At 38.7% G+C, this 27958-nt stretch overlaps 4 protein-coding genes across 10 annotated transcripts; all 4 read left to right on the forward strand.

The window, feature by feature from the left end:
- The first annotated feature begins 913 nt into the window (after nt 1-913).
- si:dkey-27j5.5 (GTP-binding protein Rhes) lies at nt 914-3188 on the forward strand. 2 transcript variants are annotated; one of them, XR_007038311.1, is made up of 3 exons: nt 914-1563; nt 1728-2329; nt 2420-3188. XR_007038311.1 is itself a non-coding variant. In XM_047365584.1 (2 exons), the coding sequence occupies exons 1-2, from the start codon at nt 972-974 to the stop codon at nt 2267-2269; spliced, it is 1134 nt and encodes a 377-aa protein (XP_047221540.1). In that variant the 5' UTR covers nt 914-971; the 3' UTR covers nt 2270-3188. The 2 variants fall into 2 exon arrangements, 1 of the variants encoding a protein (XP_047221540.1); XM_047365584.1 differs by having other exon boundaries at nt 1728-3188.
- Nucleotides 3189-8639: 5451 nt separating this feature from the next.
- LOC124868372 (GTPase IMAP family member 9-like) lies at nt 8640-16681 on the forward strand. 3 transcript variants are annotated; one of them, XM_047365587.1, is made up of 3 exons: nt 8640-8934; nt 9766-9876; nt 15304-16681. In XM_047365587.1, the coding sequence occupies exons 2-3, from the start codon at nt 9783-9785 to the stop codon at nt 16203-16205; spliced, it is 996 nt and encodes a 331-aa protein (XP_047221543.1). In that variant the 5' UTR covers nt 8640-8934; nt 9766-9782; the 3' UTR covers nt 16206-16681. The 3 variants fall into 3 exon arrangements, with proteins under 3 accessions (XP_047221543.1, XP_047221542.1, XP_047221544.1); XM_047365586.1 differs by lacking the exon at nt 8640-8934 and adding an exon at nt 9044-9235; XM_047365588.1 differs by lacking the exon at nt 8640-8934 and adding an exon at nt 9325-9653.
- A 147-nt stretch (nt 16682-16828) lies between these two features.
- Nucleotides 16829-21855, forward strand: LOC124868373 (GTPase IMAP family member 9-like). 4 transcript variants are annotated; one of them, XM_047365590.1, is made up of 3 exons: nt 16829-17275; nt 18105-18215; nt 20015-21855. In XM_047365590.1, the coding sequence occupies exons 2-3, from the start codon at nt 18122-18124 to the stop codon at nt 20884-20886; spliced, it is 966 nt and encodes a 321-aa protein (XP_047221546.1). In that variant the 5' UTR covers nt 16829-17275; nt 18105-18121; the 3' UTR covers nt 20887-21855. The 4 variants fall into 4 exon arrangements, with proteins under 4 accessions (XP_047221546.1, XP_047221545.1, XP_047221547.1 ...); XM_047365589.1 differs by lacking the exon at nt 16829-17275 and adding an exon at nt 17324-17574; XM_047365591.1 differs by lacking the exon at nt 16829-17275 and adding an exon at nt 17626-17653.
- A 577-nt stretch (nt 21856-22432) lies between these two features.
- LOC124868371 (GTPase IMAP family member 7-like) lies at nt 22433-27798 on the forward strand. Its single transcript, XM_047365585.1, has 3 exons — nt 22433-22730; nt 22901-22972; nt 26395-27798. Exons 1-3 carry the CDS (start codon nt 22721-22723, stop codon nt 27324-27326), a joined length of 1014 nt encoding a protein of 337 aa, XP_047221541.1. The 5' UTR covers nt 22433-22720; the 3' UTR covers nt 27327-27798.
- The last annotated feature ends 160 nt before the right edge of the window (nt 27799-27958 follow it).

Here is a 27958-nt window from a genome sequence, read left to right on the forward strand (position 1 = left end):
ATCATAAATTTACAAGGAATAAAAACTTGAAATATTTACTCTATGTGGAAAGAATCTCTATAAAATAACCATTTCACTCTCTCAAATGACTTGGACAAAATATTGCACTCTTACGAAATATTCTAATTGTTTTTAGCTGTACCTGTACATGTAGTTATCTGAGTATTGATTTAATAATATTGTTTTACAGCCCGTTACTGCAGCAAATCATGAACATATGTTTTCCATCCCAATTTAAGACAATGGGCCAGCCTACATGCTTTAGATAAGGTGATAGGTCTACAGTTGAGTTTATTGTACAGGTTAACCAATGAGATGTGAGGCTCCATTTGACGAGTCATAATAACAGTTTAAATAACTTCGCGAGGGACTGTGGCAAGCGAAATAATTTAATAAAGACTGAAATAATTATGTACCTAATTAAATATATTTCAGTTCATAATTTCAGCATTTCAATATGTTATTGTGCATTTAATACATCACTATTTATTTATAATTAAATTGTTGTTAGCCACATTTAAATCAAATGTATCTCTTAAATCAATAATATATTTAATATAAATGATAGATTTATCCTAATAAGTAACTGACTAAATAATTACATTCTATAAAATAAATACTTTATTTATTGGTCTGTGGTAGTTTGGGTAGTAACAGTAAATTTGGCACTACACATAACACACGAAAACATACTCATGTTTTTTAATGCTCACTTCACCTTTTTTAATAAATATAGCTAAATTGATTATTATTATTATTATTATGTTATTGTTACAGAAAGGCAAAACACGATAAGGCATTAGTAAAGAAAGCTGTCAGTACATCATGTCAACAAGTCCTTTATTGTCAGTCAGCATGACGCGGACGAATCACAGGGTTGGGGAGAAAGTATATAAACGCAGCTGACATGAGCTGCCTCATCAAACAGTGTTGATCAGTCAGCTAAGTTAGACCAGTGAGCGCCAGAAGCGATGGAAGTGGGAAGCATGTCCATTGGCGCCGCGACCAGCTCCATCTCTGTCCCGCAGCAGCTCAAATGTTCCGGGAGCGAAACTTACCTGCAGGGTAACAAAGACGGGCAGTGCTCTGGTCCCTCCAAAGTCTGGCTGGCTTACAAACACGCATCACAGCAGCTGAGTTCATCTGGAATCAAAGCGGGCCTGGGTTTACTTAAAGTAGCCACGTTTCAGTGGAAACAGGAGAAGGAGAGAGGCAGTGCCAAGAGCAACTATCCCAACAAGAGATCCCCGCTGGATCAGCTGGCAGCTTTAGTTTTCCAAGGTCCGACCCGCCGCAGTGGTCTGGAGCACCGTCAGGACCCACTTTACTCCACCAAGCCGCAGAACTGTAAACGCATCGTTGTTCTGGGTGCGCCTCGGGTTGGTAAGACCTCCATCCTCAGAAGATACCTCTGGGATGGGTTTGTGGAGGAGTACAATCCGACCTCTGAGGATTTCCTTAGGAAATTGTATTGCATACGCGGGGAGACCTACCAAATAGACATTCTTGATGCGTCCAGGGAGAGGGACTTCCCTGCCAAGCGGCGACTCTCCATTCTCACTGGTGCGTATTGTCTCAATCATACAGTTCTGCATTACAGTTTAAACATTGTGAAATGCTTACAGATAAATCACTGTGAATGTTATGACTGCATGGGGAATTTGTTATTTTCATGATGCGTAAAATTAACTTAATACAAGTTTGAATTGTATATTTTTTTTCGACAGGAGACATTTTCCTGCTTGTCTTCAGCCTCGACGACAGGAGCTCTTTCGAGGAGGTGTGCACCCTGCGAGAAGAAATTTTGGCCGCTAAATCCAAACTCACCAAGTCCGCTGTGCCGGGGCACTGTGCACCGCAGCGGGTCCCGCTTGTGGTCTGCGCCAATAAGGTGGATCTGGAATCTCAGACAGGGATTTCTCATGCAGATGTGCTCAAAGCACTCGGGGGCGACTGCACCTATTTTGAAACATCTGCAAAGGACAACACCAATCTCGACAAAGTCTTCGAGACACTGGCGATGCGAGGCGGTCTTCCTATGGAAACGGGCCCATTTCAGCACCGCAAAGTGTCCCTTCGGTCGTACCAGGACATGCGGACGGACCGTTCAACATGGAAGGAAGGAAGGGTTGCCAAACGAGATGACCCCTGCGGTACCCTGTACCCACTGGCCCGTCGGCCGAGCTTTGCCACTGATCTCCGACAAATAATTGGGCCACAGAAACGACCCGAACCGGGCCTAAGATTGGAGAAATGTAATATTCAGTGAGCGGAGAATGGACTGAGAACGAGTAAAACAACAAATGCTTACGTTTATTCTAGAATAAATGTCAGTAAATGCTTTATTTAGATGTTTTTAAATAAATTATTTTGATTAAAATAATGCGTGTTTCATTATCTTTTCACAATTCTGTTTCAGAACATTGCAGCAATTATCAAGCATGGTGGTGATGGCATCATGCTGAGTGTATCGACAAAGTGGATCAAAATATGAAGCGGAAGAACAAATGAAAGCATCTATCTATCTATCTATCTATCTATCTATCTATCTATCTATCTATCTATCTATCTATCTATCTATCTATCTATCTATCTATCTATCTATCTATCTATCTATCTATCTATCTATCTATCTATCTATCTATCTATCTATCTATCTATCTATCTATCTATCTATCTATCTATCTATCTATCTATCTACCTACCTAAGAACTTGATGGGCACAGTGGGAGGATGTTGACTCAGGAACTTGGAACCTTGATTATGTTCACCGTTACATAACCTGTGTTCAGAAATCTATTACAACATCTCCGTTTTCCTGCCCACTTGTTTTTTCTTCTCCTCTATGTGTGTGTTTGTTTTAATATGTAATAACTGAATCATGATTGCCAGAAATCCCACACACCCTTAGCGCTCAGATAAAGGCAGAGTTTACCAGTTGGCCAATGACTTCTACAACCTACACTTCTCTAGAAATAATTCTCAGAGCTGACATTTGGAGAGCCCATGAATACATTTGATTTCTTTGACTTGATCACATGCAAAAAGGATGTGTGGCACGTATACCATCCACAAAAGAAAAACAAAAAGGGGCAAAAATTAGCTGATATCGAAACCTTTCATACAACTGTCACTCTAAATGGTTTTATGTGTAATAAAATGAATAAAAGTTCAGATTTGCTTCTGCCGGAGGGTTAGTGGATGTGTCTTCATGGGTACTGCTTTTGAGTCCTCTTGGCAACAAATAATATATCACTGTGGTTCCATATTCACAGCACTTTTCACATTATCTTAAGCACCACCCATCCCTTTTTTTCTCAGACAATATTTGGTGGTGTAGGGGTTAGCGCGCGACCACATATAGAGGCTATAGTCCTCGAAGCGCCCGTTCCGGGTTCAAGTCCTGGACCCAGCAACCTTTGCCTGAATGTCTCCCCCTCTCTTTGCCCCTCCTTCCTGTGTGCCTACTATCAAAATAAAGGCCTCTAATGCCAAAAACAATTAAAAAAAAAGAAATCTGATAGGCTTTGTTATCTCAAAAAAGAGATGAAATGCTGCTTAAATAATCTAATTTAATGATAATATGACAGTCTCACTACCAGGGTGCAATTTGATTTGGCTTCACACAAAGGAAAACTAGGTACTATTGTAAAATTGTGTTGTGAGTCATCACTTCTGAAAGCCTCAGAGCAATGTTAGAAAGAAGGTTGAAGCGATGCTGAGACATGTTTGGGGAGACACCAATAAGCCATTATTTGGCCTGAGAGAACAGCTAACTAAAGAAGGTAATTATCAACACTCAGAATTTGAACACATCCTACAGAGGGCTCGCACAGTGAATGCATCATCTGCAGCCACTTAGTCTTCACATAAAACCCATATGACTCAAGCACAGAACAGTTCATAAAGCTGTGTGGATCATATGGTTGTCATTTCCACTGTCTATATCAGGCTTGTATATACTCATAATTAGCATATACGGTATATATAAGAAGCATGTTTATGCAGATACAGATCAATAAATTAAAATGATGTTTATTTTTAGTAAATGAATTGAGAAAGTAAAATACAAATGTTACACAAAGAAGGGTTTATATTTCCAATCTTTGTTTCTGTTAAGTTTAATAATTTTGGCTTGCAGCTGCTGAAAACTCAACTTTCAAATAAGAATGTTCTATTGTTAAATAACATAACATTTCTCTGTAAAAGTTATTATGTTATGGCCATGTTACACAATCATGGAGAAGGCTGCTGACTTGACAGCTGCCTTACATCAACAACCCCACAAGGAGGGGGAACAGCAAAAGGAGATTACTAAACAAGTTGGTTATTCAGATTGCTGTATCCAAATAGAAAGTTGAGTGGAAAGAAAAGGTATGTTATAAAGAGGTCCACAAACAACAGGGATAACCATAGCTTGAGAGGATTATGTTTTAAACCTCATTCGCAAGGTGTCAGAGCTTCAAGAGCCAGCACAGCCAATCCTCAATGACACTCCAATCCATTTTCTGCTTCAACAGATGCAAACTGTTCATGGGCCCAAAGTCCTCTTTTTAGAAGAAAGTCATTTTTACATTTATTTTGAAATTATAGGTCCTAGAGTCTTTAAAGAAAAACTGATTTAATTTTTCAGCAGGACTTCCCACCTGTTGACACTTCCAAAGGTACCTGGCTTAATGACCATGGTATCACTGTGTCTGATTTATGGGCAACCTGCCCTAAACCCCATAGAGATAGTATAGAGTATTGTTGTCTTGTCTAGAGGAGGGGGATTCCCTCCGTGTCACTCTGCACTGATGCAGTAATTCATTTAAAAGGAGCCCTGACCCAAGCATTAAATGCATGTACTGCAGTATATCTCTGTGCGTAATTAATCTTTTTTTTTTCAGCCTCCGGAGCAAGTAAGGCTGAGATTTCCGTCTACTGCAAGATGCCACATGTTTCACAGTTCAAATTACAGAAAACTGCAGCGGTTTTCATTTCATTGAGGCCCAACAGCCATTTTGCACGTGCAGTGGGCTCCCTCTTTGTCAGAGCAATCACTGCCAGCACATTCATAAGAAAGCACGTGAAAAGATGCTGCGACCTCTGTCTGCACGTGAAGAGGATTCACATTTCTACCTGCTGCCCTCTTTTTGTCCCTAACACACACACATGCACAAACACACATACATAATTACACACACACTTTGCAGCATGGACTCCTGAAACGTGATGCTGTTTCTCTTTGTGGAAATGAGAGCTGAAGACCTGCCTTCACGCAAATTGATTTTTTTTGTTGTTGTATTTTTGGTATTTCTCACACAAAGTCATCCCTAAAACCTGAGAAACTTTAAACAAAACAAAGACTTTCAATCAAGTGTTAAAAAAGTGTTAATCTTATCAACCATATATCTAAATCTAATCATTTTATTTATTTATTTATTTTTTTTGTTTGTTAGTAATATCCTATGATTAGACTATAACCAAAAGCAACAGCACTATAGGTCAACAACTGTTAACTTCCACATTCATATCTCAGATACGTAAACTGAACAGAAAACCATCCACAAAATGGCAGGTTAACATGATAAATATAAGCAACAAGAGTTGCAGAAATGATTCAGCTACAGTCAAAGTTGAACAGAGAGATGAAGCCATGTTTTCCAGTTGGCTCTGTTGTCATCAAGACCTTTCAGAAGCTTCTATGACTGAATTCAGCCGTAAGGGGGAAATGTCAGCATGACGGCACCTCATGTGTTTAATGGCGTGTTTGTCAACAGACCAATCAGTCAGTAATTCAGAGGCGCTTTGTGCGACCGTGCTGTAGAGAAAACATCTCAGCTGCAAAACTGTCACACAACTACACCTGTGCTCATAAGTTTACATACCCTTGTAGAATTTTTACATGTTGTTGTTCCTTTTGGGATATTTTTCAGAGACTAAGAGTGATTGTACAAAAGTTTGCTTAAACTCATGGTTGACTGGATGATTCTATTTATTTTTAATCCATTATAACAGCTGAACCGACCCAAATGACCCCGATCAAGATTTGGTTTTTAATACCATGTATTGCCCCATTTTAACATCAATGACAGCTTGAAATCTTATATGGTAGTTGTAGATAAGGGAGCTCTTTTTCTCAGATGGTAAAGCCCCCTATTCCTCTACGTAAAATGACTCCAGTTCCCGTTAAGTCCTTGGCTGTCTTGCACTGTAGCCGCTGAGAGGTCAACTTAGCCTTTTGTTTTAGATCATTTTCATGTTGGACCGCCAATGTCCCAAGAAAGCCTCCTGACTGACGAGTGCAAACATTCCTGAACAATGATTTAATAATTTGCTACATCTTCCCATCAATTCTGACCCAGCTCCTGTTGCTTTTATAGCTCAAACATGTCCATACATAAGTGATCCACCTTAACGTTTCACAGAAGGAATTGTATGCTTTTCAACATTGGCCCAATCTACTCCTATGAACATGTGAAAAACAACTTCACTAAATCATAAAAATATTAACATTTAAAAAAAACTATTTTTTACCTTAACCTTACAGATTTCAATAAATGTCCTGTGTCTATTTGTAGTTTAAATGTGAACTTCCACCACCATCAGAATCTTCTTGGATTTTACATATCAGGACCTAATAGAACTGATCTGGTCCTAAACAGGTTTCAACATTGTTTGACTCTAACCTCAAATCACAAAAACACTCAACAGATTCCACAATGTCAGTTTTATTAAAGAATACAGACATAATGAAAAAGCTTTGAGGAAATAAGGGCTGAAAAGTGGTGATGCCACCTAAAGACCACTAGAGGGCAAAGTGTGCTAACAGAGTTGCATTTTGAAGCGGGTGGAGGGTTTCCCTGTTTCCTTACCAGAAGTCAGTTTCACATTAGATTTTTTTTTTTATTTCTCTATTGAATCTGAAAATGTCACCTTCCAGAAAATAACAAAAATAAATAAATAAATAAATACAAAAACTGAAAAGAACAAGTAGCCTACTCTCCTTGTAAAACGTATGTACAGGTCCTTCTCAAAATATTAGCATATTGTGATAAAGTTCATTATTTTCTATAATGTAATGATGAAAATTTAACATTCATATATTTTAGATTCATTGCACACTAACTGAAATATTTCAGGTCTTTTATTGTCTTAATACGGATGATTTTGGCATACAGCTCATGAAAACCCAAAATTCCTATCTCACAAAATTAGCATATCATTAAAAGGGTCTCTAAACGAGCTATGAACCTAATCATCTGAATCAACGAGTTAACTCTAAACACCTGCAAAAGATTCCTGAGGCCTTTAAAACTCCCAGCCTGGTTCATCACTCAAAACCCCAATCATGGGCAAGACTGCCGACCGGACTGCTGTCCAGAAGGCCACTATTGACACCCTCAAGCAAGAGGGTAAGACACAGAAAGAAATTTCTGAACGAATAGGCTGTTCCCAGAGTGCTGTATCAAGGCACCTCAGTGGGAAGTCTGTGGGAAGGAAAAAGTGTGGCAGAAAACGCTGCACAATGAGAAGAGGTGACCGAACCCTGAGGAAGATTGTGGAGAAGGGCCGATTCCAGACCTTGGGGGACCTGCGGAAGCAGTGGACTGAGTCTGGAGTAGAAACATCCAGAGCCACCGTGCACAGGCGTGTGCAGGAAATGGGCTACAGGTGCCGCATTCCCCAGACCTGGGCTACAGAGGAGCAGCACTGGACTGTTGCTCAGTGGTCCAAAGTACTTTTTTCGGATGAAAACAAATTCTGCATGTCATTCGGAAATCAAGGTGCCAGAGTCTGGAGGAAGACTGGGGAGAAGGAAATGCCAAAATGCCAGAGGTCCAGTGTCAAGTACCCACAGTCAGTGATGGTCTGGGGTGCCGTGTCATCTGCTGGTGTCGGTCCACTATGTTTTATCAAGGGCAGGGTCAATGCAGCTAGCTATCAGGAGATTTTGGAGCACTTCATGCTTCCATCTGCTGAAAAGCTTTATGGAGATGAAGATTTCATTTTTCAGCACGACCTGGCACCTGCTCACAGTGCCAAAACCACTGGTAAATGGTTTACTGACCATGGTATCACTGTGCTCAATTGGCCTGCCAACTCTCCTGACCTGAACCCCATAGAGAATCTGTGGGATATTGTGAAGAGAACGTTGAGAGACTCAAGACCCAACACTCTGGATGAGCTAAAGGCCGCTATCGAAGCATCCTGGGCCTCCATAAGACCTCAGCAGTGCCACAGGCTGATTGCCTCCATGCCACGCCGCATTGAAGCAGTCATTTCTGCAAAAGGATTCCCGACCAAGTATTGAGTGCATAACTTTACATGATTATTTGAAGGTTGACGTATTTTGTATTAAAAACACTTTTCTTTTATTGGTCAGATGAAATATGCTAATTTTGTGAGATAGGAATTTTGGGTTTTCATGAGCTGTATGCCAAAATCATCCGTATTAAGACAATAAAAGACCTGAAATATTTCAGTTAGTGTGCAATGAATCTAAAATATATGAATGTTAAATTTTCATCATTACATTATGGAAAATAATGAACTTTATCACAATATGCTAATATTTTGAGAAGGACCTGTAGATGAATGGTCCTAATCCCGAAATCCTAAATGTTGAAGTAGGTTTAAAAACACAAGCCACAGCACAAAGAGTAAAACATGAAAATGAAAGAGCCTGAACAGAGGCTAAAGCACAATATAGTAAATCACAATTTCGGTTTTCGTATTTTATTGCCTAAATAATATAACGTTACTTGACATTTTATTAAATTGAAAGAGTAGCATTATACAAAAGCAAAGTAATAAAAAACAAAGAACAGTTCAAGGTAAGGAGCAGTTCAAAAGAATCGATACGTTCGTGAACGTCACATCACTAGTTTTCACTTTTCTTTCCTGTAGTCTGGGACTTTTCAGAGATCCGTGCCACTGAAGCCTGTTGTGGTATGTTTTATGATCTGATCAGCTTTTAATTTATCTGTGCTAAATAGACTGAATGATATGGCTAGGGGGGTGCATCTCATTTCTTTTTTTTTTTTTTTTTTTGTGTGCAGAAAGACTGATGAACAACAAATATTGTGGTAGTAAAGGATTGAATAAGAGAGTATCATGATCCGCACCTATTTGAGTTTCGTTTTTGCACCCAGCCGTTTTCCATGTAGTCTTTTCACCTCCGTGTTCCTGTTTTCTTTCCCGTCGTTGTCGGATATTTTGTAGTCACTGTTGCTGTCTGCCAGGTTTTCGCGTAAGTCTCGTCCTTAAAATATGTCCATGCACCATCCGCCTGCCGATGAGAGAGGATTTATAGGATCAAGGAGAGGAACGTAGGGAGAAACAAAGATTTCATTTTATTCGTCTGCGGCTGTTTAAGATTTAAACTGTAGCCCAGTAGCCTAACAGTAGCTCTAGAATAGGGTTTTGTATTTTTTAGAGGACTGCAACTAAGTAGTCGAGCCTATTTTAAATCTGATCTGTCCGATAGGAAACCTGCATGTTTTGCCAAGTTGGGATCCTCTTTTAACTTTGTGTATTTGATAAAATCTTAACCTTAGCTTTTCCATTTTAGTAACCATTCAATTTATTGCACTATTGTTTTAGTTTTATCCAATGTGAACAAGAAGGTGAACATGTGACAGATTCAATTTCCCAGGCAGGTGTATGAGGTGAACAAAAAAATTTTTTTGTGTGCAGGGGTGATGATGTTTAACAAGGTTTAAAGGTTTAATGAAATTCTGTGTGTACAATTTACAGTTTTATTTATTTGTGTTTTGATAGAAGCTGGTGATCCGGTGATGTTTGACGGGAAGTCTTGGAACAGAGCATGGCTCCACCTAATGCTGTTTTCATTGGGCGGACTCAACTGTCACTGCCAATCTCAAAGCAAAGGTATGAGACAAAAAAAAAAAAAAATTATCAAACTGGTTTTAACCTGAACAGTATGAAGCTGCATTATAACACTTGGTAGGAGGCAAACAAAACCACGCCGTCTGAAGAGCAGAATTACTCGCAAGTAAGTCTGTTGGACTACTTGTCATTCATCAGCAGTCCTATACTTAGCATGATACCACATTTTACAGTAAAAGTGGAGGGCAACAGTCATGCCATTAAGTCCCAGTACAACCTGATATGGATGTTTTGCAAATGGAGATCCTCTCCTCCATTTGCACTTCTTGCCAACATACCAACAGCTTTTTTCTGAAAACAAAAAAAAGAAGAAGTTTTTTAAAAACTGCAAAGTGGAGATTCTTAACAAGTCCATTGACATAAAGGTGCACGTTGCACATGCTCAGTCTGGCTTTCTGTGCTACAAGCCACATCAGTGGAGCGGCTTTTTATAGTTTTTTTCCATAGTTTGTGTTCATTTTTACTGACTTTGTTTCCATTAGGCTCTAAATTTAAGCCACACACTTGAATAATACTTCAGTGTGTTCTTTGCGGGTTTTTATTTTAGTTGGCTGTTAGCAAATAGACATGGGAGGAACAATGTGCGTCTATGTTCTTACACAGCACTGAAAAGACCTTTTGCCTGCTGATCCAGGGACACTCACTGTGTTCGATATGCCTTCCTGTGGCGAAATGTTACCACTACATTTCCACTGCTATTCCCTCAGTCTAGGTGGGAGACGTAGAGCTTAGTGAACAACTCCATAACTCCAAACTCCATTTCCTCGCACAAATAAGTTCATTCCTCAAAGGAAAGGGTTAATTGTTGTGAACGAAAGCGTTACATATAACTGTTTTATAATAGTTAATGTACAAGTACATCTTAATATTGTGAAAAAGTTCAATATTTCTTATTTCATAAAGTGAATTTATTACACATGGTGACATATTTCAAGCCTTTTTTTCTTGTAATCTTGATTATTATGCCTTACAAATAATAAAAATCCAAAATTCACTGTCTCAGAAAATTTGAATATTACAAAAGATCAATAAATAATAAAATATATATATTAAACAGAAATATGAGCCATCTGATAAGTGTGTTCATTTGTATGCACTTGATAATTAGTGATGCCTCCTTTCACATGGATTTCTGCATCAATGCAGCGTGACATGGAGGCAATCAGCCAGTGGTTCTGCTGAGGTGTGATGGAAGCCCAGGTTGCTTTGATAGCAGCTTTCAGGTCATCTGCATTGTCAGGTCTGATGTCTCCCATCTTCCTGTTGACAATCCTCCATAGATTCTCTATGGGGTTCGGGTCAGGCCAGTTTGCTGGCCAGTCTAGCAAAGTAACACCATGGTGATTGAACTAGCTTTTGGTACTTTTGGCAGCAGCAGAGACCATAAAGTGCTCTCAAATCAAGACGGCATGTATTATTGGGCTTAGTACTGGCTGCTATATCCCAGTCCTATGGATAATTTCACCGCATTACATTTTTGCTAAACACAGGCCTTTCAGCTAATTCATGCAAGTAAGAGACGATTGCCAGGAACCCCAGAGTGGTTAACACCTGTAATTGGACTGAGATGACGTGGTTCCGGTGAGTCGGTCTCTCCAATACTGGGCCAAGTTCACCACATAGATGCAAGAGTGATGCTGCAGGGAGTATAAATCGGGATATTAGCCAGGAATCATCATGAGCCAGGAAATCCTGGTGATCCCAGAAAATGTGTTCCCTTCTAATTGCAAACAAGTGTCGCCACCGTATTTAAATGTCTACAGTAGTCAGTGTTATTGCCTCACACATTGTCACAATTTATGTGTTAATCTTTGCTACACATCACTCTGGTGATCACTGGGGAGAGAAATGTGATGGTGAGAAAAGTTTGATGAGATGTTGTGTGGACTTTGATTTAAGATTTAAGTTGGTTTATAGGCTCATTTCTATTTATTCGAAAGATCCTTACTGGCTCACCAGCGCAGGTATAAATAACACGGTGGTTTTGAATGTGTATGATAAAGTCAATCAAGTTTGAAATGGAGCGAAATTGAATATCTGAGAGGAATCATGAAGCAGTGCGGCTTCAATTCCGCACCTCGCCATCGTTGGACCTTTTTCTTCCATCTACGAGCGTAGTCAGTTTGCTTGAGGGACATCCTTGTTAAGCTCTTGAATGGATTTTGCTTGACAAGCCTCTCAAGGCTGCAGTTATCCCTGTTGCTGGTGCACCTTATCCCACCACATTTTTTCTCTCTCCTAACTTTCTATGAATAGAGTATTTAACTTTTTAATAATAATCTTTCTGAGGCACAATTTTGTGTTTTTGTTAAATGTAAGCCATAATCATAAACACACAATAAAGGTTTAAAATATTAACTCTGTTTAATGAATCTGTATCATATAAAGTTTCACTTTCTGAAATTCGTGACAAAAAATACTAAACATATTCTAGACGTTTGAGCTGTACTTGTAGTGTTTTTGATTGAAACCCCAGAGAGGAAAAAACACAGACCATAGGATTATTTTGTTTTTCAAAAGTGTCATTCTAAAAAGGTAGTTGTAAACTGGAAAGATCAATGAAATCCAGCGCAGACACGACCTATTTCTTCATTGGACTAATATAACTAAGAGTGTTAAATTGCATTACTTTTGATATTTTTCATAGATATCGAATACAGTGTCAAAGATCCGATTTAACTGAAATTTTTGTTAAGCTGTGTGGCATTTGAAGACGGGGTCTTCAGATACCAGGTTGGCCCTCAGGAGTATCGGTACCTGGACCTGGGAGAATGGAGAGTGTATAGGGAGTTTGAGTGTACAGGGTCTATTTTTGCGTGTCTTTACGTTGGGTTCGTGGGTGTGAGTGTTTCTATGTGTACACATGAGACTGGGAACGTGTGATTGTCACTGTGTGTGCATGTTTTTCTGTCAGGTTGGGTCTGGGGCTGCTCCATCTCCTGGATCATCTTAGTCCCCTCATCAAATGTGGGGCATATTTCCCCCCCTGTCACACTCCCTGCCTGCCGGTGGGTTGGTTGTTCCTGGTGTTCAAGGCTGAGATTGTTTTATATACAGGTCCTTCTCAAAAAATTAGCATATTGTGATAAAGTTCATTATTTTCCATAATGTCATGATGAAAATGTAACATTCATATATTTTAGATTCATTGCACACTAACTGAAATATTTCAGGTCTTTTATTGTCTTAATACAGATGATTTTGGCATACAGCTCATGAAAACCCAAAATTCCTATCTCACAAAATTAGCATATCATTAAAAGGGTCTCTAAACGAGCTATGAACCTAATCATCTGAATCAACGAGTTAACTCTAAACACCTGCAAAAGATTCCTGAGGCCTTTAAAACTCCCAGCCTGGTTCATCACTCAAAACCCCAATCATGGGTAAGACTGCCGACCTGACTGCTGTCCAGAAGGCCACTATTGACACCCTCAAGCAAGAGGGTAAGACACAGAAAGAAATTTCTGAACGAATAGGCTGTTCCCAGAGTGCTGTATCAAGGCACCTCAGTGGGAAGTCTGTGGGAAGGAAAAAGTGTGGCAGAAAACGCTGCACAACGAGAAGAGGTGACCGGACCCTGAGGAAGATTGTGGAGAAGGGCCGATTCCAGACCTTGGGGGACCTGCGGAAGCAGTGGACTGAGTCTGGAGTAGAAACATCCAGAGCCACCGTGCACAGGCGTGTGCAGGAAATGGGCTACAGGTGCCACATTCTCCAGGTCAAGCCACTTTTGAACCAGAAACAGCGGCAGAAGCGCCTGACCTGGGCTACAGAGAAGCAGCACTGGACTGTTGCTCAGTGGTCCAAAGTACTTTTTTCGGATGAAAGCAAATTCTGCATGTCATTCGGAAATCAAGGTGCCAGAGTCTGGAGGAAGACTGGGGAGAAGGAAATGCCAAAATGCCAGAAGTCCAGTGTCAAGTACCCACAGTCAGAGATGGTCTGGGGTGCCGTGTCAGCTGCTGGTGTTGGTCCACTGTGTTTTATCAAGGGCAGGGTCAATGCAGCTAGCTATCAGGAGATTTTGGAGCACTTCATGCTTCCATCTGCTGAAAAGCTTTATGGAGATGAAGATTTCATTTTTCAGCACGACCTGGCACCTGCTCACAGTGCCAAAACCACTGGTAAATGGTTTACTGACCATGGTATCACTGTGCTCAATTGGCCTGCCAACTCTCCTGACCTGAACCCCATAGAGAATCTGTGGGATATTGTGAAGAGAACGTTGAGAGACTCAAGACCCAACACTCTGGATGAGCTAAAGGCCGCTATCGAAGCATCCTGGGCCTCCATAAGACCTCAGCAGTGCCACAGGCTGATTGCCTCCATGCCACGCCGCATTGAAGCAGTCATTTCTGCAAAAGGATTCCCGACCAAGTATTGAGTGCATAACTGTACATGATTATTTGAAGGTTGACGTTTTTTGTATTAAAAACACTTTTCTTTTATTGGTCGGATGAAATATGCTAATTTTGTGAGATAGGAATTTTGGGTTTTCATGAGCTGTATGCCAAAATCATCCGTATTAAGACAATAAAAGACGTGAAATATTTCAGTTAGTGTGCAATGAATCTAAAATATATGAATGTTAAATTTTCATCATGACATTATGGAAAATAATGAACTTTATCACAATATGCTAATATTTTGAGAAGGACCTGTATATATTTATATCAAGCGGAGCATTGATGAAAGTAAATCTCTTGGGCTTCTTCTTAGCACTCAGAAAACAATTCCGGCTGCTACTCTGCCTGACAGGACACTTTAAAAAAAGAAAAAAGTTGTTTGGTATCTGTAGACACAACATCAGCAATTATAATCTCTTATATTTCTGTTAGTGATATCACCAGGTCCCAGGACAGCGGTTAGTCATGTTACTGACCCGCTTAACCGAATGGAAATTAGATTCAGCTGGTCTATATAGGGATCAGAAGCAAGATTAGTGAAAGCAGAATCTAAAGAAATAAGGGTACGAACTGGCATAGGTAAAACTGACCAAGAGTCACGTTTTGCTTATAAGTTTGCCAGAAAATTGAATTATTACCAAAACAAAAACTTCCCTTGCTGGTAATCATTATCTTCATGTGCAAAAAGCCTTGCCACTGTTTATTTTTTTGTAAAGTTATCCTTAAATGCAATGCTTCATGTTTTTGCATATGTAGGCTTGCTTTGACAACATAAAATTTGTTTAAAATTCCAAATTTAATGTAATGTCTAACTTTGATACTTGTTGCAAGCAGCTGGAGTTAGTTTTTACCCTGCTTTTAAAGTATGCCTTAGTATGTTCACTTTGTGTATTAATACACACTAGACAGTTGAGAATGCATCCAGATATTGTTCACATACTTTGTTAAAAATTATCTTATGATATCGACATCTGGTGAATTTTCTAAACTCTTTTCACAGGCTTTTCGAAGCAGCTGACACTCTTTTTGGTTGGAAAAACTGGCTCAGGAAAGAGTTCGTCAGGAAACACCATCTTGGGGCGCTCGTACTTTAGAGAAGAAGCCTCAGCGGAGTCGGTGACAAAAAACTGTGAGCGCCAAGAGCGACTGGAAGGAGACAGGAACATCGTTGTGATTGACTCTCCAGGAGTATATGATACGGATAAAACACAAAACAAACTCAAAGAAAACATTGAGCAGTGTGTTAAGCTGTCAGTTCCTGGACCCCATGCTTTTCTGTTAGTGATTAACTTAAAGTCAAGATTTACAAAAGAGGAACAAGACACAGTGAAGTGGATCCAGGATAACTTTGGCTCTGCTGCTGCTGATTACACCATAGTCCTGTTCACTCATGCGGATTTGCTGAGAGGTAAATCTGTTGAGGACTATGTGGCAGGAAGCAAACAGCTACAGAGACTGATAGACCAGTGTGGAGGAAGGTACCACTCGTTAATCAATGACCAGGGCTCCAACAGAAAACAGGTCACAGAACTTCTGGAGAAAATAGATCAAATGGTTAAATTAAATGGGGAACATTATTACACCAATAGTATGTACTATAAAGCCCAAAGGGAACTTGAGGAGGAGGAGGAAAGAGCATGGTGGGAGAAAGAAGAGAGGAGAAAAAAGGAAGGGAGGAGTAAGTGTAAACCTGAGTGTGAAGGAGAAAGACAGCAGGAAAGAGAGAAGAGGGACAGAAAGAGAAAACAAAATTTTGCTCTTTGGTGTAGAATCTTAAAAATTGCTTCCAAAACAATGATTTGGACAAAGTTTACCTACCTTACGGCAGTAGGAGCTGTTCTTGGTTTCTTTGTTGAAGACTGTGAATTCATAAAATACACGTTTAATGAGTGGGACATATGACAAAATGAACCAATATATCCCACCTATGAGTGGATGAACACAACAGTAAATGTATTATTTAATCTGGACATTGGAGGAAGAAAAATCTCTAATCTACAGAAAATAAAAACATTAAATCATACTTGGACATATATTTAATCTCTCTAAATGCATTTTGGTTTGCTTTTTCCTTCTTGATAGTATTTTTAAAATTTTGCATATCAACACTGCATGGATGTAACACAGTTTATGTTTTTCTGCTTAGATGTATTTACCTAACAGTAAAACATGTTTACCAGCATAGTGACAAGTCTGTCACATCTCTAATGTAAGTGTTACACTTCCTGAATAATGTATTTACTTTACTTTTTTAATCTGACCACTCTATTTGTAATTTTTTTGCTATTGCCTCTATGAGTAAGTGAGAAAGAAATTTTGCATGTGTTAATGGGATGTCAAAAGTTGAACAGGGATTAAATGATATCTGCATGAACTGACTTCCATAAACTGGGAAAGTTTCTGTTTGGTAATAATTTCTCAAATCTCAAAAATAACAAGAAAAACTGTAACTGTGAACATTGGAATGGAAAACTGTTGCCTTAAAGGACTGTAATTAGGTGCAAATTGAAAAAAATAATGGTGTTTAATAGTTAGAAACGAATGTATGTAACTACTCTATATAACTACTTTGAACTTTATCACAATATGCTAATATTTTGAGAAGGACCTGTAGATGAATGGTCCTAATCCCGAAATCCTAAATGTTGAAGTAGGTTTAAAAACACAAGCCACAGCACAAAGAGTAAAACATGAAAATGAAAGAGCCTGAACAGAGGCTAAAGCACAATATAGTAAATCACAATTTCGGTTTTCGTATTTTATTGCCTAAATAATATAACGTTACTTGACATTTTATTAAATTGAAAGAGTAGCATTATACAAAAGCAAAGTAATAAAAAACAAAGAACAGTTCAAGGTAAGGAGCAGTTCAAAAGAATCGATACGTTCGTGAACGTCACATCACTAGTTTTCACTTTTCTTTCCTGTAGTCTGGGACTTTTCAGAGATCCGTGCCACTGAAGCCTGTTGTGGTATGTTTTATGATCTGATCAGCTTTTAATTTATCTGTGCTAAATAGACTGAATGATATGGCTAGGGGGGTGCATCTCATTTCTTTTTTTTTTTTTTTTTGTGTGCAGAAAGACTGATGAACAACAAATATTGTGGTAGTAAAGGATTGAATAAGAGAGTATCATGATCCGCACCTATTTGAGTTTCGTTTTTGCACCCAGCCGTTTTCCATGTAGTCTTTTCACCTCCGTGTTCCTGTTTTCTTTCCCGTCGTTGTCGGATATTTTGTAGTCACTGTTGCTGTCTGCCAGGTTTTCGCGTAAGTCTCGTCCTTAAAATATATCCATGCACCATCCGCCTGCCGATGAGAGAGGATTTATAGGATCAAGGAGAGGAACGTAGGGAGAAACAAAGATTTCATTTTATTCGTCTGCGGCTGTTTAAGATTTAAACTGTAGCCCAGTAGCCTAACAGTAGCTCTAGAATAGGGTTTTGTATTTTTTAGAGGACTGCAACTAAGTGGTCGAGCCTATTTTAAATCTGATTTGTCCGATAGGAAACCTGCATGTTTTGCCAAGTTGGGATCCTCTTTTAACTTTGTGTATTTGATAAAATCTTAACCTTAGCTTTTCCATTTTAGTAACCATTCAATTTATTGCACTATTGTTTTAGTTTTATCCAATGTGAACAAGAAGGTGAACATGTGACAGATTCAATTTCCCAGGCAGGTGTATGAGGTGAACAAAAAAATTTTTTTGTGTGCAGGGGTGATGATGTTTAACAAGGTTTAAAGGTTTAATGAAATTCTGTGTGTACAATTTACAGTTTTATTTATTTGTGTTTTGATAGAAGCTGGTGATCCGGTGATGTTTGACGGGAAGTCTTGGAACAGAGCATGGCTCCACCTAATGCTGTTTTCATTGGGCGGACTCAACTGTCACTGCCAATCTCAAAGCAAAGGTATGAGACAAAAAAAAAATATATATATCAAACTGGTTTTAACCTGAACAGTATGAAGCTGCATTATAACACTTGGTAGGAGGCAAACAAAACCACGCCGTCTGAAGAGCAGAATTACTCGCAAGTAAGTCTGTTGGACTACTTGTCATTCATCAGCAGTCCTATACTTAGCATGATACCACATTTTACAGTAAAAGTGGAGGGCAACAGTCATGCCATTAAGTCCCAGTACAACCTGATATGGATGTTTTGCAAATGGAGATCCTCTCCTCCATTTGCACTTCTTGCCAACATACCAACAGCTTTTTTCTGAAAACAAAAAAAAGAAGAAGTTTTTTAAAAACTGCAAAGTGGAGATTCTTAACAAGTCCATTGACATAAAGGTGCACGTTGCACATGCTCAGTCTGGCTTTCTGTGCTACAAGCCACATCAGTGGAGCGGCTTTTTATAGTTTTTTTCCATAGTTTGTGTTCATTTTTACTGACTTTGTTTCCATTAGGCTCTAAATTTAAGCCACACACTTGAATAATACTTCAGTGTGTTCTTTGCAGGTTTTTATTTTAGTTGGCTGTTAGCAAATAGACATGGGAGGAACAATGTGCGTCTATGTTCTTACACAGCACTGAAAATACCTTTTGCCTGCTGATCCAGGGACACTCACTGTGTTCGATATGCCTTCCTGTGGCGAAATGTTACCACTACATTTCCACTGCTATTCCCTCAGTCTAGGTGGGAGACGTAGAGCTTAGTGAACAACTCCATAACTCCAAACTCCATTTCCTCGCACAAATAAGTTCATTCCTCAAAGGAAAGGGTTAAATGTTGTGAACGAAAGCGTTACATATAACTGTTTTATAATAGTTAATGTACAAGTACATCTTAATATTGTGAAAAAGTTCAATATTTCTTATTTCATAAAGTGAATTTATTACACATGGTGACATATTTCAAGCCTTTTTTCCTTGTAATTTTGATTATTATGCCTTACAAATAATGAAAATCCAAAATTCACTGTCTCAGAAAATTTGAATATTACAAAAGATCAATAAATAATAAAATATATATATTAAACAGAAATATGAGCCATCTGATAAGTGTGTTCATTTGTATGCACTTGATAATTAGTGATGCCTCCTTTCACATGGATTTCTGCATCAATGCAGCGTGACATGGAGGCAATCAGCCAGTGGTTCTGCTGAGGTGTGATGGAAGCCCAGGTTGCTTTGATAGCAGCTTTCAGGTCATCTGCATTGTCAGGTCTGATGTCTCCCATCTTCCTGTTGACAATCCTCCATAGATTCTCTATGGGGTTCGGGTCAGGCCAGTTTGCTGGCCAGTCTAGCAAAGTAACACCATGGTGATTGAACTAGCTTTTGGTACTTTTGGCAGCAGCAGAGACCATAAAGTGCTCTCAAATCAGAAAATTGAATTATTACCAAAACAAAAACTTCCCTTGCTGGTAATCATTATCTTCATGTGGAAAAAGCCTTGCCATTGTTTATTTTTTTGTAAAGTTATCCTTAAATGCAATGCTTCATGTTTTTGCATATGTAGGCTTGCTTTGACAACATAAAATTAGTTTAAAATTCCAAATTTAATGTAATGTCTAACTTTGATACTTGTTGCAAGCAGCTGGAGTTAGTTTTTACCCTGCTTTTAAAGTATGCCTTAGTATGTTCACTTTGTGTATTAATACACACTAGACAGTTGAGAATGCATCCAGATATTGTTCACATACTTTGTTAAAAATTATCTTATGATATCGACATCTGGTGAATTTTCTAAACTCTTTTCACAGGCTTTTCGAAGCAGCTGACACTCTTTTTGGTTGGAAAAACTGGCTCAGGAAAGAGTTCGTCAGGAAACACCATCTTGGGGCGCTCGTACTTTAGAGAAGAAGCCTCAGCGGAGTCGGTGACAAAAAACTGTGAGCGCCAAGAGCAACTGGAAGGAGACAGGAACATCGTTGTGATTGACTCTCCAGGATTATATGATACGGATAAAACACAAAACAAACTCAAAGAAAACATTGAGCAGTGTGTTAAGCTGTCAGTTCCTGGACCCCATGCTTTTCTGTTAGTGATTAACTTAAAGTCAAGATTTACAAAAGAGGAACAAGACACAGTGAAGTGGATCCAGGATAACTTTGGCTCTGCTGCTGCTGATTACACCATAGTCCTGTTCACTCATGCGGATTTGCTGAGAGGTAAATCTGTTGAGGACTATGTGGCAGGAAGCAAACAGCTACAGAGTCTGATAGACCAGTGTGGAGGAAGGTACCACTCGTTAATCAATGACCAGGGCTCCAACAGAAAACAGGTCACAGAACTTCTGGAGAAAATAGATCAAATGGTTAAATTAAATGGGGAACATTATTACACCAATAGTATGTACTATAAAGCCCAAAGGGAACTTGAGGAGGAGGAGGAAAGAGCATGGTGGGAGAAAGAAGAGAGGAGAAAAAAGGAAGGGAGGAGTAAGTATAAACCTGAGTGTGAAGGAGATAGACAGCAGGAAAGAGAGAAGAGGGACAGAAATCGATTTCTTTGGTGTAAAGGATTGAATCTTGCTTCTATAGTAATGATTTTGACTAAGAATACCTACTTTATGGCAGCAGGGGCTGTGCTTGGTTTTTTTGTCGAAGACTGTGAACTCATAAAACACATTTAGTTAAAGGAGTGGGACATATGACAGTATGACCCAATATATCCCACATATGAATGGATGAACACAACAGTAAATAAATTGATTAATCGGGACACTGGCAGAAGACAAAATCTGATCTACAAAAAATAAAAACATTAAATCCAACCCTTGGACGTATACTTTTAATCTCTCTTAAGGCTTTGCGCATGTTTTTTCCTTCATGATAGTATTTTTTATTTATTTTGTGCATATCAACAGTTTATGTTTTTCTGCTTAGATGTATTTACCTAACAGTAAAACGTGTTTACCAGCATAGTGACAAGTCTGTCACATCTCTAATGTAAGTGTTACACTTCCTGAATAATGTATTTACTTTACTTTTTTAATCTGACCACTCTATTTGTAATTTTTTTGCTATTGCCTCTATGAGTAAGTGAGAAAGAAATTTTGCATGTGTTAATGGGATGTCAAAAGTTGAACAGGGATTAAATGATATCTGCATGAACTGACTTCCATAAACTGGGAAAGTTTCTGTTTGGTAATAATTTCTCAAATCTCAAAAATAACAAGAAAAACTGTAACTGTGAACATTGGAATGGAAAACTGTTGCCTTAAAGGACTGTAATTAGGTGCAAATTGAAAAAAATAATGGTGTTTAATAGTGAGAAACGAATGTATGTAACTACTCTATATAACTACTTCAGTTCTGCATTTAAGGTTCTTCGGATTCAGGAAAAAAACGCGACTTGGGGTAATCAAGTGGTTTTATTTTAACCTTCTATTCAAAAGGGTTTGCTAAGAATATGATTTAAAAATGTGTCAGGATGAAAGGTTCTTCGTTTTAAATGTTTTTAAATGGAGGTCATAGGGTTACATTGAAAGTGGATTGAGAGGACGGTTCCCATGTTTTAAAGATTTGGAATGATTTGTATCAGTTTTGCTGTATTTTATTAATTTCAAACCCTTTCTATTTTAATAAAATGCTTATTTGAATTTGCTTCCCCCTAGATTTGTTTATACATTAAACACGGCCTTTTATTTTAGTGGATTTATCTGGTGATATTTCTAATGCTACGCATCTGTTTTTATTTGACTACAAAACCAAAATAAAAATATAGATGTAGCTATAACTAGCATCTCATTGCTACAAAAGCTTCCTGCTTCCTTCCAGCACCCCTGAGATGTCTATCTGACATGCTGAGAGGAAATACTTGAGGATGACGTAAGCTCCATTGTAAAAACACTCACATAGGGCATGAGGAAGTAAGAAACGTCATGTGTTTATTGGTGAGATGCACATCATTTCCTACCACATTAGGGTTCTAATTTATAGAACACCCCGATGACTGTGTGGACTAAATAGACTTGATGATTTGTTTGAAAATAAAGGACTTACATTTTGTAAAATCTCCCGGTTTCTAAAATGAAGATCACTCGATTCTGATTGCTGGAGACCTCAACAATGAAGGGATGTGATGCACCCTGGAGAGGTGACTGAACACTCACCTCTCATACAGACTGTATAAAAATACAGCAAGAAAATCTAACGTGATTAAGGAGCTTGATTAGTTTCAAGTTTCTTTTGTACATTAGCAGAACATTCCAGTCAACCTTCACGTAAACCCATTCAGCGCATTCAGAAAGATACAGACAGCCTCTGCGAGCTTTTGCATAGTCAGATACTACCCAAAGACAATGGAAGGAAATGGGAACCTCCCAGTAAATAGCCAACATATCCAGAAGTCTCCCTAAACGCCAATGTGGAGCTTTAGAGCAACTTGTTAAGCATTACTTTGGTGCTCAGATCTGCTGGAATAAAGTTGGTCACCAGGGACGAGGAAAAGGTGGATCTAAAGTGATGGCTGAAGGTAAGAGGATAACCCTCTCATATCAATGATCTTTTGACTGGTGTGATACAGGATGATGTTATACTGTGCTAAAAAGAACAGAACAGAAAAGAAAATAGAAAGAAATGTATTGCTAGTTAACAAAGACTGCTGTAACTAACAGTTTATTCATTTCTATCTCTATGTCCCAGAAATACAACTCCGAGAGAAGAAACTGAAAAGTTTGCCTCGGTCTGATGGGTGTGGTCTCTATAACTTTGACGGTATCCTGCTTTAAACTTTAACTTTCTGACGAATTTTCTTTGTTGAATCTTAGGAAGTACACATATGTGTGAAAGTCAAATTTTAAGTATTCAAATAAAGAAACATAAATTAGCCTATTTCTTATGATTGCTAATATGCTTTTCAGTTCAGACTAGCAACAGACTTTTTTACTGTCAGATAAATTAATTTTTTTCTGATGCTTTTTTCCCTATATTGCTTAAAATAATAATGCGACAAAAACAACATTTGCTGCTCCAGCCAGATGACACAGCTGAGTTTGTAGTTCACATATAAACTGAAATAACCGTCTCTTTGCTTTGCTAATGGACACAAAAATGTGTAAATGCCTATTTTTGATAAAGAAGGAATGTACTTGTCCTTTTTGCTTATATGCTGAAGCAAAGCAAGATGTATCTAATACAGCTCAAACCTTGACTGATTTTGACAGCGTTTTAATTATACCATTTTAATCTACTTGTTCCAAAAAACAAACATATGAAATGAAATCAAGTCAAACACATAAATATTTGAAACAGTTGATATGTAATTCAGAAAAAAAAATCAAAAAACATTTTTGCAGGATTATATCTATGGATATTATTTGTTTGTATGGGATTTTACTTATTTTATATTTTTTTTATTTGAAATCCTTATCTTCAAGTAGAAAGGGTTATGCCCATAACACTAATGTTTACAGTGGGGAGAACAAGTATTTGATACACTGCCGATTTTGAATGGGTTTTCCCACTTGCAAAGCATGTAGAATAATTTTTATCATAAGTTTTCTTCAACTGTGAGTGACAGAATCTAAAACAAAAATCCAGAAAATCACATTGTGTGATTTTTAAGTAATTAATATGCATTTTATTGCATGACATAAGTATTTGATACATCAGAAAAACTAAACTTAATATTTGGTACAGAAACCTTTTGTTTGCAATTCCAGATACCAGACGTTTCCTGTAGTTCTTGACGAGGTTTGCACACACTGCAGCAGGGATTTTGGACCACTCCTCCATACAGATCTTCTCCAGATCCTTCAGGTTTCAGGGCTGTTGCTAGAAAAAACAGACTTTCAGTTCCCTCCAAAGATTTTCGGCTGGGTTTAGGTCTGGAGACGGGCTACTCCAGGACCTTCAGATGTTTCTTATGGAGCCACTCCTTAGCTGCCCTGGCTGTGTGCTTTGGGTCGTTGTGATGCTGGAAGACCCAGCCACGACCCATCTTCAATACCCTTATTGAGGGAAGGAGGTTGTTGGCTAAGATCTCCCAATAGATGTTCCCATCCATCCTCCCCTCAATACGTTGCAGTTGTCCTGTCCCCTTTACAGAAAAAACATCCTCAAAGAATGACGTTTCCAGCTCCGTTTCTTCACGGTAGGGATGGTGTTCTTGGGGTTGTACTCATCCTTCTTCCTCCAAACACGACAAGTGGAGTTTAGACCAAAAAGCTCGACTTTTGTCTCTTCAGACCACATGACCATCTCCCATTCATCCTCTGCATCATCCAGATGGTCATTAGCAAACTTCAGACAGGCCTGGACTGGCTTGAGCAGGGGGACCTTGATACGCTGCAGGATTTTAATTCATGGCGGCGTAGTGTGTTACTATGGTCTTCTTTTAGACTGTGGTCCCAGCTCTCTTCAGGTCATTGACTAGGTCCTGCCGTGTAGTTCTGGGCTGATCCCTCACCTTCCTCATGATCATTGATGCCCCACAAGGTGAGATGTTGCCAACAGTTGTTGCCTTCTCACCAAGCTGCTTGGCTACTTTCCTGTAGCCTATCCCAGCCCTGTGCAGGTCCACAATTTTGATGTCTGATGTCCTCACACAGCTCTCTGATCTTGGACATTGGAGAGAGGTTGGAGTTTGTTTGATTGAATGTGTGGACAGGTGTTTTTTATACAGATAACGAGTTCAAACAGGTGCAGTTAATACAGGTAATGAGTGGAGAACAGGAGGGTTTCTTGAAGAACTAACAGGCCTGTGAAAGCTGGGATTCTTACCAGTTGTTAGGTGATCAAATACTTATGTCCTACAATAAAATGCAAATTAATTACTTAAAAATCACAAAATGTGATTTTCTGCATTTTTGTTTTAGATTCTGTCACTCCAAGTTGAATAGTACCTACGATAAAAAATAAAGACTTCTACCTGCTTTGCAAGTGAGAACCAGCAAAATTGGCAATGTATCAAATACTTGTTCTCCCCACTGTAATTTAAGCTGTTTCTACAGCCTGATGGTCAGTTGGACAACTGGATCTTTATTTCTACCTAAAAACAAAAAAGAAGAGCTAAAAATTAATAATGTAGGAAAAAAAGATGAAACATAATCCAAAAAAAACATTTTCCCATCAAAGTTAGAGAATTGTGTGAAAGTAAAAAAATAACTAATAGACTTAACTTTATAGTAGTAGCATGTGTCATTATAAAATGGCAAACATATAACAGAGAACATGTTAATTAAATAAATGTCACTCATACAAACCACTCACATATATTTGTTGCCTAAAATTACTTAAAGCAATGAAATGTGAAGCAATGAAAGAACAATAAGAGTACTATTTTGCATTAAAGTCATAGTCTAAATAATGAACATTCTTCTTTTATTTCCTTTAAAACCACTCTGGAAGTTAAATGCATAGCAAATATACTCCATCACTGACGCTATCCTGTATATTAGAAATCATATAACAAGTCTTCGGACCATCTACCAGAGTAAATGGTAATAATACAGATCAATGACAAAGCTGTTAAAAAAGAAAAAATCACAATGAAAACAGTCAGAGAAAATTAAAAACAATGAGATTTAAATGATCAGAAGACAGTTAAAAACAATCACATTTAAAGTAAAGCAAAAACAATGCAAAAGAAGAACTAGCTTGACATAATTCTTACCAATTTCTCATAGCCCTAATGCACTAAATTGAACAAGTAGGTGTTAAATTTTGACTGAAGAACATCACTTCAACATGCATGTATCTGGGGGGGACTATTACATAATGTGTAGGTTTCAGGGAATGACCAGCTCTAACAAATACAGGGGTCCAAGGTTATTTACTGTTGTATATGTTAGAATCACCACTTTAAAATCTGTTCTGACCTCTGTTGACAGCCAGTACCGAGAGGCCAATGCAGGATGTGATTGGCCGGTAGTGGGTCTGTGTGTTGCACTTGCTAACTTGCACATCTTGTCCTTGCTTTGTCTGGCATACATCAATTTGCATTGTACACGGAGACATGGAACAATAAAGAATATAGTACTGCAAAGAAATCCAGTGGTCTACTTAGAAACACAGCTATTAGGCTTCCTCTATTGAAAAACAAAAAGCTTACTGTAGTAAAGTTATACTGAAATAGCATAAAGCTACAGTTAGACATTAAACTTGTCTATTAACTTTGTATCTGCTTTAATCCACAGCTTTAGATTTTTCTGGAGGGTTGAGGATTGTACTGGTGGGTAAGACTGGATCAGGGAAGAGTGCCTCAGGAAACACGATTCTCGGGAGAGCTGCCTTCAAAGAAGATCCGAGCCCAGTGTCTGTAACCAAACACTGTGAGACACAAAGCGGAGAGGTGGATGGGATTCCAGTCCAAGTAATCGACACCCCAGGGCTTTTTGATACAGGCATCACAGAGGAGGAACTAAAATCTAGGATAGAGGAATGTGTCAAGATGTCAGTTCCTGGACCTCATGCTTTCCTTCTGGTGATCAGGCTTGGAGTCAGGTTCACAGAGGAGGAGAGGAATGCTGTGAAGTGGATCCAGGAAAACTTTGGAGATGATGCCTCCATGTACACTATCATGCTGTTTACATGCAAGGATCAAGGTAAAGCGGACAACGCTCTGAAGGAGTGCAAGGAGCTCCGGAGACTTTCAATCACATTTGGGCGCAGGTACCACGCCTTTAACAACAACGACGCAGATGACCGGGTGCAGGTCACAGAGCTCATCAACATGATCAAGGAAATGGTACAAGACAACGGAGGGAAACACTACACAAACGAGATGTATGAGAAAGCCCAAAAAAAGCTAAAAGAGGAGGAGGAACGCCAGAGACAGGAAGAGGAGGAGAAGAAGAAAGAAGAGAGGAAGGTCTGGGATGAGGAGAGGGAGAAGCAGCAAAAAGAACATGCGAAGAAGAAACAACTTCGGAAGAAGAACATCCGTGTGGCCTCAGCTGCTGCTGTTGTTTTGGTGTTAGCTGGGGTTGTTATTGCAGTGGGAGCAAATACCACTGTGGCTCTGGCTTTAGGAGCTCCTACACTCATTGTGGGGGTTTTATGTGGCTTAACTGCCATTTGGATATGGAAAGGAATAAAATGTAAAGCTAGAAAAAACAGTCCGGTGTAAGAAACACAATTTCAAGGTCGTGTCTGTCAACAGTAATATTATAAATAAAGGTCGGACAATATTTTCAGCAAAATTAGCTAATATTGATGAATAATTCAAATCTTCTCTGGTATTCAGATGGTGTTTCTCAGTGGACTAGGGTAAAGCTTGATTGAAAAAATTCATTTAAATTAGAAATATTAAAATATCAGGCAATGCAAACCTGTTGTTGAATTTAACTGTTAAATTCACTTTACATGCTTGAATGAACCTTGTCACCTACAACCCTTAAATTACCCGCAACTGGATCAATTTTGACCTTATCTGCAAGTCTTGGCAACACGGATGTACTGAAATTATCCGTATTACTGACATACTATATACCATACACAATTCTGCTCTTATAAAATGTGAAAATCAATTATGTTCTGTCCTTTGAAGCAGTTTGGCTTCTAAAGTTACAACGTTTTGGAATAAAGCAGATACAACAGAACTACATGACAAAGTTTTTGTAGCTACCTGGTCCCTAATTTTACACTTTCATACCTTAAGTGTTGTTGAGCAATTGTCAAGCAGATATTCTATGCAGATGATCTGTTACTCCTTATTTAAACTATGACCTGCTGCTGTTTCCTGTGCTGTATTCATAGTAA

The sequence above is a fragment of the Girardinichthys multiradiatus genome, chromosome 5 (genome assembly GCF_021462225.1).
Source record: "Girardinichthys multiradiatus isolate DD_20200921_A chromosome 5, DD_fGirMul_XY1, whole genome shotgun sequence".
Taxonomy (NCBI): Eukaryota; Metazoa; Chordata; class Actinopteri; order Cyprinodontiformes; family Goodeidae; genus Girardinichthys; species Girardinichthys multiradiatus.